The 13,337-nt window shown below is 34.1% G+C and overlaps 1 protein-coding gene across 1 annotated transcript; it reads right to left on the bottom strand.

Moving 5' to 3' along the window:
- Positions 1 to 794: 794 nt before the first annotated feature.
- On the bottom strand, positions 795 to 1,190 carry LOC117180860. The gene has a single exon (XM_033373409.1). It carries the CDS (start codon positions 1,188 to 1,190, stop codon positions 795 to 797), a length of 396 nt encoding a protein of 131 aa, XP_033229300.1.
- Between the last annotated feature and the right edge of the window lie 12,147 nt (positions 1,191 to 13,337).

The raw sequence follows: 13,337 nt of genomic DNA, 5'->3' as shown, positions 1-13,337 counted from the left end.
CGCACCTTCCTTAAAGAAGCTGTCTTCTGAATACTTGGACTATCAGGTTTACTTCTTAGAAGCACGATACCTTGAAAAAGTAGCCAAGGTGCCTTCTACTTCAGTTTTTGATGCACCTTCACAGAAAAAGATTTATTCTAAAAACCTAGACTACCAGGTTTACTTTTCAGACGGACAAGACCTGGGCTGAACGGTCAAGGTCAATAAACTTTCAGATCTGAACGCACCTCCCTCGAAGAAGATGTGTTCTTAACACCTGGATTATCAGGTTCACTTCTTACAAGCACGACACTTTGGAAAAATGGCCAAGGTGCCTTCTACTTTAGTTTTGGAAACAACTTCCTAGGGGAAAATAAAGTTTAATACATCGACTAACGGGTTTACATCATCAAACTACAAAACTTTGAAAAAACAGTTCGGGTGAATAAAATTTCTATTCTAAAAGAACTCTCCTCAAACAATATGTATTCTGAATATTTAGACTGCCAGATTCACTTCACTGCCAGTTTCACGTTACTTCCTCCTTCTTTTTTTTTGTCTCAGCACCTTTTCCGCATATCGAGACACTGCTTCCCAGTTTTCTTTGCTTTGCAGAATCGCTCTCCCGATAGTCGCAGGTGTTACATGCTCACCTATTTCTTTATCTAGGGCTATCCTTCTAGCTCTTCACACTTTGGGCTCGTCTTTCTTCTTATTTTGTGTGAGTAGGCACTAAAATGCCTATGTCCACACAGCAGCTGTGTTAGATGGAAAGATACCTCCCCATGTTTTCTGCTCATCCACTGTGAAGGGTCTTAAATGAACCTGGCAGTCCACGTAACCTTTTCTTCGTTCGTCCACTTGTCTCCCCAAATGAATAGGGTACGTATTCTTTCTATCTGTAGTGTTTCCCTCTCTTCCCTATTTTCCCTAGCCTCAAAAACCCTTTTCCTCTCAGTAGCCAAAAAGTCTATGGGGAGTGTAACAGCTAGGACCAAAATCGCCGCTTCAGAAACTGTGCGATAAACACATCCAACTCCTATAGCACCTTTCCTTTTTATTGAAGCTAATTTCGCCCTGTACTTTTTGACCCACACTGCTTCCGCCCACACCTCTGCTCCATATAGCATTATAGAGTGAGCGACTGACATTAGGATATTTCTCTTGCTGTTACTGGGTCCTGCAACATTAGGCATCAGTTTAGCAAGCATGACCACGAAGGTGTCAGCTTTGTCTGCCGCCTTACAGATTTGTGGCCAAAATGTTAGCTTTTGGTCCACCTTGACACCAAAGTGTTTCAGAGACCTCGCAGCCTCGATTTTATGGTCAACAATATGCGCTTCGAAGGGCTATGGAAAGGTTCTCTGTTTGGTAAGAACCACCGTTTCTGTGTTTTGGGCAGCTAATTTCAAACCATAGTCAGTTTAACCAGTTTTCCACCTTCAATAAGACCAGAGCTGTTTTTATCCTGGCTTCTTCCTCGTTCCTCGCTAAGATTGTAGCCGCGAAGTCGTTCATAAAGCCGATAAGTTTGCAGTCGTCCGGCAACTTTAATTTTAAAACGTAGTTATAGACGACATTCCACAGGTCCGGTCCCAGCACAGATACCTGTGCAACTCCTGCTGTTACGTTCACACGCTTTGTCCCGTCCGTTGTTTCGGACTGTAGTTTTCTGTCGCTCAAGTAGTCAGAGATAACTCGCAACAAATAAATCGGTACTTGAAGATTGTTTTGCAGAAAATCTGTCACGTGGGTCCATCTGGTTGTATTAAAAGCATTTTTAACATTAAATGTGATCAAAACTACCAGCTTTCTCGACCTGTGGTTTCCGCTCCATGCTCTTGATACCTCCTGTTGTATTTCAGCGATCGCACTCATGGTTGGTTTGCCCTAGCGGAAGCCGTGTTGGTTGTCGGCCAGGGTACCTGCTTGCTCAATCGCTGCTCTTAGTCTGGTTCAAAGAATTTTTTCATAGACCTTCCCTACGACATCTAGCATGCACAGAGGCCTGTAAGATGCTAGAGTAATAGGGGGACTCTTTTTTCGTCAGGTAGGACAAGTCTCTGAATTTTTCATCTGCTGCTAAACAACCCTAACCGAATGCATGAATTATACATGTTCAGCAACAGATAAGGACAGTCCCTAGCAATTATTTTGACAACCTCTGCGGGTATTCAGTCAGGGCGAGGAGCTTTTCCGCTTGACATACTTTGAGCTGCCTCATTCAGTTCTACGACTGAAAACGCGGGTACTTCGAAAATGTTGCTGTTGTCAAAGTTGGTTCTTTCCGCGTGGTTAGGAAAAAGCTCGTCTACTATCGCCTTCATCGTTTTGCGGTTCCTTTGGATCTTCAGGCGATTTCCGATAGATTCTACTAGTAAAAATCTGATAACCGCGACCATGAACATCTCTGTCGACAGCAGCGCAGATTTTTTTCCATTTCGTCGTTTTACTTCTTCCACGCCATCTGGTACATAATATCTTGTGCTAGCTGACAGTGGTCCAAGTTTCCTTGGATTACTTTTCGACCCAGGGATGTGATCAAATGCGGAACCGTCTCTTCGTCCTTTACATAGAATGTACTTAGGAGACCTAGAACAGGCCACAGCTAACATTAAGCTAAAAGAAAATTTTTTTTCCTTTTTAAACTTCCGAGAAATGGGTGGCGGCGCTAGCACGGCGGCCACTCAGCGCTGCCACCTATGAAGACTCACTGAAAATTATTATAATGAGATGAACGATTAGGGGAGATTTTTCTCTTTTTGTTTTCTGGTGACATATACTGCGTTCCTAAAAAAACGACCTCTGAGTCATATACAGTGAGTCTTCATAGGTGGCAGCGCAGAGTAGCGTCGTGCTAACGCCGCGACCCTTTTCTCGGAAGTTTAAAAAGCAGAAAGAAGTTTCTTTTAGCATAATGTTATAAAAAAATATAGCATATTCCATTCTTTAATTCGCGTTAGTGGAGGCGCATATAGGACGACCTTTTTTCTTATGTTAAATATAAATTGAAATATTGCTGTATGCGTCTGTCTTAAATAAATAAAATGTTACATGATAGATCTTGAATTCTTCTTAGTTTCATCATCCGCATAGTAAATGTTACATTTTTCTTTTTGTTAAACTTTAAAAATGAAATTATGAAAAAAAATTAATTAATTTAATACATTTATATGACGAATATGTCCCGAAAATATTGTAAATTTAATCTATGAGAAAACCAATTTTAATAGTATTCAATTCTGCTTTGATGAATAGTTCACCGAGGAATACAGTTGAATCTGGTTTAGTAACGTAATTGTGGTGTTTCTGCTGCGACACATTTTTCAAATTAGAAAAAAATTACAACCCAACAAAAAAAAATGTGTGCGCAGCGCGGGCTAAGCCAACACAACCATACGTTTTTGAGGTGGTTGAATCTGAATCTGGAGTCAGGTTAACCCTATCATGTCGGGATCACGATCAATTAAAAGTCAAAATGGAGACATAATTGGGTTGGTGATAATACAGAATACAATTTTTGGGTTAGGTTCGACAAGTGGTTATTGTCATTTTTTAACGTCCAAAATTGATTCCTTCACTTGGCGTGACTTGCGTCGTAGCTGCTAGGGCTTGACATTTTAATCAAGAAAACATTAATTAAAGTATTATAAATTGTTGAGCACCAGCTAATAGAATTCCGTACTAGCAGGGAAAAGTCAATAAAATTTGGGTAATAGAGCAGGAAAATATGTGCGCAGGAAAGGTTTATTGGGAAGGCCCAACAATAGTTCAGATAAGCTACAAGCAAATTCCAGAGATATAAAGTTATTGAAATTCATGGATAATTTGGTTATTTGCATTTGCCTTAATATAATTCTGATATTTTAACCTTTGTCGGCAATAGTTTCACAATGTTCAAAGAACGATTTACCGTCAAGATGTATTAAAATTTTCCTTTCACACGTTTGTATGTCTGACGAAAAAGTGGCTCCCTTTCGGCTTGCCTCGTGCTCGAGATTTCGGCAAAGCTGTACTTTTAAGTTTATAAAGGAACTCAAAATGAATACTCTCATCTTGACTTCTGCAGGTATTAGCGTACTTGAATAATTGAGTTTCCTTATGTCTTAGTTAATTTCCTGCCACAGTGAAGACATCTACTCTTAGACGGTTCTTTGGGTCACTGAATCAGAATCCAGGGTGAGTTTGATCTCATCAACGTAGGGTAAAGTTCATGGTTAAAATTAAGAAAACTATTAAATCGGAGATTCTTATACTCTCAGACGTTTTTGGACTTGCTGAAATACAATTTGGGGTCAGATTGACCCCATAAGGTCAGCATAATGATCAAGTGAAGATGAACATGAGAAAAACAAATTAATCAGCGTAAACCACTAATATTAAGACTTTTTTGGTGTCACTAAAAGGGAATGCGAGATAACTTTCACCCTAACAAGCCCGTATGAAGGTCATCCCAAGTTCATACTAAGAAAATCATGGAATTTGTGAAAACCTCTATTTTAGACCTTCTTTTGGTTCGCTGAATCAGAATCAGGGGTTAGATCTACCCCCAATTCAGATTTCATGATTTTATCGCTTGTGATCTGGGGATGACCATCATATCGACCTGATGGGAGTGAAAATGACTCCACATTCAGATTCAGCTACCACAAACCCATATTATGGTACTGATTTACGCCGATTGAATAGTTTTTGTTTCACTTTGCCTCAAAAATGTATGAAAGTCGGCGTTTTCACCGACTGAATGGTTTTCTTCATGTTGACCTTCACTTGACTTTGATCTTCAGCTGATAGGGTCAAACTGACCTCGGATTCAGATTGAGCAGCCCTAAAAACGTCTGAGAGTTGAAGTTTTCTCCGATCGAAAGGTTTCCTTCGCTTTGACTTTCAATTGACCTTTATCCTGACCTGATGCGGTCCAAATGACCACAGATTCGGATTCAGCGATCTCAAAAATGTATAGGTATTTTGGTTTAGCTGAAGGTGAAGAAATTTTTTTTCCTGGAGCAGTGCAATCGGCTTATTTTAAATAAGTTCCATCAATTACCAAAAAATGTGTAGTTCATCTGGAATTCATTGACATTTTCACGCTTTAATAAAGACACTTTAATGAATCATAGACAACGCTTTTTAATCATACAATTGTCAGTACAATTTAAAAGAAAATTTTAAAAAATGAACAAGGTTTTTTCTTTAAGAAAAGAATAATTAGCGCGCGCGTAATGTGTAGAATGTTATAGTATAGTAATATCTCTAATATTGTGTCCAAAAAATTTTTGTTATTAATTTTTATGTTGAAAAAAATATATAAAACGCAAAAAAAATTAATTGAGAATAGAAGAGCGGGATGATTTAAAGCTTTTGACTCTTTTCAAACAATAAGAAGGCCAGATTCTAGAATTGTAAACACGACGAAGTTTCTCCACAAGTTTCACAATAACCCCTCTTAATTCTTTAAATAAAGTTAAGAAAAATATTATTTCTGCAAACACATTATACGTCTTCTTTTATGATATAAAAATCAAATTAACAACGTTTCATTTTTTTAAAAATAATCTCACTAAAAAACTGCGAGAAATTTCACCTATAAAGCACCTGACACCTGACATCTTGCATCTGATGCGTCTTGATTTGTTCGAGTTTATGTCTAATTTTTCTTATCTATAAATATCACTAAAGCATTATTCATTATTTTAATTTGTAAACGTTACATTTATTTAGGAAGAATGAAGATCATCCTCCTACTCCTCATCTGCTTATATTGTGTTCATCTCATAAGTAAGTATGGTGCAATATAATCATAATAATAATAAAAAATTAAAAGAAACCACCAAATAAAAATATCAGTATCAGAGTAACACTTGACATTGAATCTTTTTTTTAATTTTCAGTCAACATATGTTTCATTAGATTACCATTCATGAAATTAATTCTGTTGGAAGGACTGAGCGAACAATTTTTTTTTATATTGAAAATTAGTACATTACGTGGCAAGGGGCCATGCATTGTCGTACGTAAGGTTTCAGCCCCGTGTTCCATTAACTATTTTTTACAAAAATAAATACGAAACTAGCGGTTTTTGTAGTCGGCGAAGCGTTCCGGAAATAGCGAAATGCGGGAAAGTGGATCCGAAACTTCTTTACAAACGCTACAGTTTCCAAAACTCTTGTTACGAACAATAGGTTCTAAAATAAGAGATTTTGAAACTATAGGGGTTTGTACAGTAGTGAGACTTGAAAAAACCTATTTTTGTGAAGTAGTTTATTACCCACTAACCTACATACCTTCATTTTTGGTGAGCTTCGAAACCCACGGAAGCCGCCATTATCGATGTTCATATTATGCAAAAATGTTTGTTTTTTGACACGTACTTAGAAAGTTAAGCTTTGAACTCCACTTTGTTTTCGTATTCTACGAGGCGAGAAAAACAAAAAATATTTTTTTAACAAGTGCTTAATCGAACTAAATATAAAAAAATTCCAAAAATTAGGTACAATAGGAACAGTGGCACCAACACATCCACGCCATTTAGGTTTACCTCAGTCTTTGTCAGGAGATGTCCTAACGAGAGTTTATATACAAAAGGATAATGGGCATATTTATCATGGAGTTCTGACTATCCATGACCGAAAGATTCCAATTTGGGTTCGAGATGACAATCGAGGAAATGACGCACCAGAGCGTGTTTTTGTGAGGATGCCTAATAAGGAGAATTTAGTAGCAATTGTTGAACCATGGGTATCTGATCATAGTAATGATGATGAAATTCTGCTGCAACATCGCATTTTTATATCGCACAAAGATGTCAATATTTATGTAGCAAACCTATATCATAACAATGTACCTCATGCAGAAATTACTAGTCCCATACTTGTTGTGGTACGAATGCCAGATGAAAATAACGATCGTTATGTGGGAGGGTTTGAGCATTTCGTAGGTCCTCGTCCTTCTTGGCTTGTTTAAAAAACTTAGACAAATTACGAGCTAGATATTACAAATTATCTGCTCCAGGATGAATTTCAAAGTAGAAATTCTGTAAGATTCCTGAATAAAAACATTGTTGTTTGAAAGTTAATTTTACTCGATTGTATTTCAATCTATCCTAGATTCTATATTTTGTATAACTTATATTCCCAAATAAAAATAGTTCATCTTGAGTTCGACCTTGCTTGTCTTGAATTGGTTTCCAGACGGATATGTCTCGCTGGTGGCCAGAACCGAGATTTAGTAGTCCCAAACATAAGTATCGAGCTTGCAACTAAGCTTGGCGATGGGTTTTGAAGACAAGTCGGGGTGGATTTGTCCTGAAATGAGAATTTTTCTCGTAAATCCTAACGCCAGTGAAGTTGGATTTGCCTTACGACGAGAATTTTATTTTATTTGGCAATCTGCTAACAATGACCATTGCTAAAAATTGTTAAAAATGGTTAAAAAATGTTATACAAAATCATAAATTCCGCTCTGCGCCGAAATTATATCAGATAAGAAAAAATGAAGACAAAGAATGTTTACCACAAAAAAGGTCAACAAAGTTTTTATTGCTTATTTTTTAAGAAGACATGTACTTTTTGTTTTAATCGTAAAAAATACCATTACCACTGTCCGGAAATTAAGAAAAAACAATTATTTACTTAATTATCACACACAAAAAATAATTATAAGCTGTCTACCGATACCAGCAGATTACGCCTCTCATTGACCTTGAATCAGTTTTATAATTTAAACAAACGTGCCTGTAAGGCAGTTAAATTTTTGCCCTGAATTTATATAATAGTATACTTAAAAGATATTTTTAATTTCAAAACAAGAGTTATGAGATGTCTAATTAGTATAAAATTGGATAGTAAAAACTGATTTAACGTTATATGTTGTATATAAATTACGTTTTATAATTTAAAACATTCTAGGCTATATAGTAGGATTTAGACCTTTATTTCTAATTTTCTTTTAAAAATAAAAGGATGTTTAAGTTAATGGCCGGAAAACAGAAGTATTAGTTGTAAAACATCTGATCTCAATATTATCGAGCATATTATTTTTTAAATGATGAATAAATATTCTCAACATATACCGGATTCAGTTTTTGAATTTTTTCGATACTCAAGCAAATGAAATGTTATGTTTTTTGATTAAGTTTAAAATGTCTGAAATTAGATTTGCAAAGCCACAGTCTTAAATTTGAGATTGATGCAAAGAAAATAACGTCGAATATTTTGACGTTAAGGAAAATTATATTTTCATCAAAGAAGATAAATTCTCGACAAAACATAGAATTCTTCAATTTTCAGTTACTAACATAAATTCTCAACGAGAAGAATACTTTGAAATTAAAGAAATTAATTTTCGAATAAAAAGTTGAATCAGTCACCAAGTAGATTAATGTTAGAAAATACAAAGTTTTAATAAAATACAGAAATTTGAGAACCAAATAACTAAATTTTTAACTAAAAAAGGTAAGTTATAAACCAAACCAGGGATAGTTCAATTTTCAATTTAAAAAATTAATGTAAAACAACGAATTTAGATCAATATAGATAAATTTTGGACAAAAAAAGGATGTCGAACCCTTTTGTTTATCCCGGGAACAAATTAAATTAACAGGATGAGTCAAAATAGTACTGATTTAAATAGTCCATAAATTCCAAATTTTTTCATTTTGTTTCTAAGGTGTTACTTTGATAAATATAAAAAACTCTCAATTGTCAAGTTTTCAAGTGAAGTTTGTCATATTGCAGGTCCTATATGTTGAAAGAAGCTCAATTTTTTTACAGAACTATGAAAAATGAACCATTTGGGCTAAGTTTTTGTTTTTAAAATTATTATTTTAATTTAAATAATTCAATAAAAATAGAGAACAGCAGTTATTTTCTATTTTTTGTGCAAGTGAAATTTTGTCTGTTATTTAACAATAAATTTACTTGTACTTATGTTAAATATAACTTGAAATATTGCGGTATGGGTATGTCTTGATTAAATAAAATGTTACACTATAGATCTTGAATACTTCTCAGTTCCATCATGTACATAAATGTTTCATTTTTCTTTCTTTAAAACTTTAAGAATAAAATTGTGAAATGAAAATACAATAATTTAATACATTTATGTAAAAAATATGTTCTGAAAAAGTTGTAAATTAAATTATAAAGTAATTTTAAAACAAATTCAAATAGTATTTAATTCTAATTTGATGAATACTTCATCCGACAATACAATTGAATCTGAATCTAGTGATCCTGGTGATTCTGGTGAGACGTTTTTGTTAACAAGAAAAATAGTCTGCTTATTTTTCAATAATTGTGAATAATTGTAAATAATTGTAAATAATTTCTGTAAAATCGACAAGAACATTAAAAAAATGTATCACTTTTGTATCTTAAAAAAGGGTCATTACTGCGCATGTGGTGCGCCGAATGTTCTAGTATATTAACATTTCCAATGTTGTGTCCACAAAATTTTTTTCAGTAATTATTTTATTGAAAAATAAAATATAGAACGCACAAAATATAAATGTATAAAAGAAGAGCCGGATGGTTTAAAGTTTTTAAATCTTTTCAAACAACAAGAACATCATATTGTTAAATTGTAAACACGACGTTGCCTGTCCAAATGTTTCACAATAAACCCCTATAATTCTTTAAATGAAGTTGAGAAAAACAATATGTCTGAAAATACATCATATCTCTTTTTATGATATGAAAATTAAATTAACAGCGTTTTATTTATGTTAAAATAAATCTCACTAAAAAACCCGAGCAATTCTGCCCATAAAGGGCCTGACTCCTCAGACCTGGCATACTTTTTCTTACTTCTCCTTAGCGAGAAATATCACTAAAGCATTAATATTTGTTATTTAAATTCGGTAACGTTTGATTTATTTAGAAAAAATGAAGATCATGCTTCTACTCCCTACCTGCTTGGCTTTGTTTTATTTCATAAGTAAGTTTGATTTAATATAATAATAATGATGCAAAATCTAAATAAATCGAAATATAAAAACATATTTAAATAAATAAAAGTGCATCAAACATTTCTTTATCTAAAGAAAACCAGTTGCGTGGTTGGAAATGTTCTGGTCTCCTATCAGGATAACTCCATACATTTAATAACATTTCTATTCTACTTTTATCCATCATTTGTTTTATCAGATTATCATTCATGATATCACTAATGTTAGAATTCTTTAAACAAACTTTTTTTAAAAATAATTACAAAATCTCCAGACAACATACGAGCTGACGTTCGCGAATTTTAAGTGCCGTGCCTCGTATAGTCCAGTCATCTGGTACTTTTAAATTGTAATTTGCGGGCAGTCATTTTTTTTTAAGTACTTGATTTGGGGGTGCATAATATGAAGTCAGGTTCTGCAAACAGAATTTCGTCCCGAAAATTGGTAATTTTTTTGGGAAAAGATGCCAAATATCACATTTCATTTTATTGGTGCTTTTCTGTATTTCTAATATGTAAAAGTGTACTACAAAAAATTAGAGTAAATAAAATTCTGTATAAAACCAAAAAAAAGTTCTATCAACAACAGTCGGAGAGTTTCGGCCTTTTAAAAAATGCCGATTGTTTTCAATTTTTTAAACAAAATCTGATTTTTTTTCTTTTTTCTGTAGCTCGGATTTTTATGGTCAGATCTAAAAATGGTCAACAGATAAATTAAAGTAAACGTAAATACCTTTAATTAAAAAAAAGGTCCTAACTATAAAATATCACGAGTTAGCACCTGCCAAAAGTCACCCATTTCAAACCGAATTTTGCAGGTAAATGCCCAGAGTTAGGTTTTTTGTAAATAGCTCGTTTCGGGGTTGTCACAGAAGAAAGCTCTTAGAGAATGAATTCAAGAGGACTTAATTCTGTGTCAGTTAAGAAAAAATCAACGTTTCTACCAAGGCGGAAAAATTATATATAGTTTATATGTAGTCTGAAGTTTTATATATAGTATTAATTTTTTTTATTCAAGTTTGAAACAGAGTTTCGGTTAGACTGGTTCATTAGATAGAATATTATTTTAAGGCCTGATAACAGTGGTTTTTTGATCTTTGTACGACGTAGGTCACTGTATTGTACGGTCGATAATTAGAAGAACTACTATATCATAATCAATTTTTATTATGCGAAATTATTTGAAAACACGAGAAAAATAAGTTCTAAAAAATTCTCTGTGGGCTGGGTTTGAACCAACATCCTCCTCATTCCATGTGAGGGGCGCTACCAATTGCGTCACCGCAGAACCAACAGTGAAAATTTTAGAACTCGTATTTGCTGAATTTCGATCGAAATTATTTTTCGTAGAAGTTATTATTTTAAGGCCAGTTGTTAAATTTAAGTTTGAAACAGATTTTCAGTTAGGCCGGTTAATTATATAGAATATTATTTTAGAGGCCTGATACCAGTGGTTTTTTGATCTTTGTACGACAGAGTTCTCTGTATTGTACGGTTGATAAGTAGAAGAACTACTATATCATAATCAATTTTCATTACCCAGCCCGCAGTGAATTTTTTAGAACTTATTTTTCTCGTGTTTTCAATTAATTTCGCGTAATAAAAATTGATTGTGATATAGTAGTTCTTCTACTTATCAACTGTACAATACAGAGACCTCTGTCGTACAAAGATAAAAAAACCACTGGTATCAGGCCTCTAAAATAATATTCTATTTAATATGTTTTATACAAAAAATTCATGAAACAAATAAATATTGTATATAATATTTCACACTATGTATGAAATATACATAATATTCCTGCCTGGGTACCCTCAATAGGTCATGAGTATTTTTCGGTCTTTTTTCACCGCAAATCCGAAAGTCGTGTTTTTTTAGAAATTATTAGTTTAATGGCTGTTAAACGAGTCAACTAATATGGACAAATAAATAATTTAACTATCAATTTACAAATAACACAGCCACACAAAAAAAGTGTGCGGATCTGGTAACAGCACACACGTATTCCTATGGATTTTGGGGCGCTGAATTCAAATTCGGTATCAAAAATCACCCATCACGTCATGGTTGAGCCATAACCTCAAAAAATGACGAAAAGTCATGCACTAAGGCAAATAAATTTCAAAATAATGCCAGTGATGCAAATTTTCACTTCAAAAACATGTCGACAACTGTGAAGGATCAACCCTTGCCTGATATCAACTTATTTAACATAACTTTACCCAACACAACCTGACCTCACCTGACCTGACTTAACAGAAATTTGTTGAACTACACGTAAAGCTCTGGAAGCATATTTTCCCAGTAGCAAATGTGTGCTACATCGAATAGGTTAACTCGAGCCTAACCTAGAAATAAATATAACCTAGCCTAACCTAATATAACCTCACAAAACACAATTAAACTGATTGTGTTGTCCCGTTGTGTTTGCGGTACCGTTTCATTCAACTTCGGCTTATTCTACATAGAGGTTTAACCTATTCTAACCTAACAAAACCTGACCTAACTTAACCTAGCCGAATGAAATGTAAGCGTACGATTCTGAGTCTTAAATGTGTGCTATTTTTAATAGGTTAACTCTATCTTAACCTACAAATTAATCTAACAGAACCGAACGAAATTTAGCTTAACGCAACACAACTTAAGTGTTACCGTTGTAACACAATAAAATTCATTTCAATGTACGACAACAGGTTAAAGATTTAGACGCACATTACTGATTTGAAGAAACTTAGAACTACAAGTAGAATTGACCCCATTTCAATTAACCTGACAATGTTCGTATCAATTAAAATGTAGAACTGTAACTTAAACATGCAAATGAATAATACTTTAATTAAAAATTTGTTTCTGTCTGCTTTTCTTAGAATCAAGTTTCTCGAAATGAGTAATGTTGAATTTCATTCGGATAGGTGAGGCTAGGTCAGGTTTTGTTAGGTTAGGATAGGTTAAACCTCTATGTAGGTTAAGCCGAAGCTGAATGAAACGGTACCGCAAACACAACGGGACAACACAATCAGTTTAATTGTGTTTCGTGAGGTTAGGTTAGGTTAGGCTAGGTTAGATCTATTTCTAGGTTAGGCTCGAGTTGACCAATTCGATGTAGCATACATTTGCTACTGGGAAAATATTCTTCCAGAGCTTTACGTGTAGTTCAATAAAATTCTGTTAATTCAGGTTAGGTGAGGTCCGGTTCTGTTGGGTAAAGTTATGTTAAATAAGTTGATATCTGGCAAGGGTTGATCCTTCACAGTTGTCGACATGTTTTTGAAGTGAAAATTTGCATCACTGTCATTATTTTGAAATTTATTTGCCTCAGCGCATGATTTTTCGTCATTTTTTGAGGTTATGGCTCAACCATGACATGATGGGTGATTTTTGATACCAAATTTGAATTCAGCGCCCCAAAATC

Source organism: Belonocnema kinseyi, chromosome 1 (assembly GCF_010883055.1).
Source record: "Belonocnema kinseyi isolate 2016_QV_RU_SX_M_011 chromosome 1, B_treatae_v1, whole genome shotgun sequence".
NCBI lineage: Eukaryota > Metazoa > Arthropoda > Insecta > Hymenoptera > Cynipidae > Belonocnema > Belonocnema kinseyi.
This window is presented reverse-complemented; position numbering and strand designations above follow the sequence as displayed.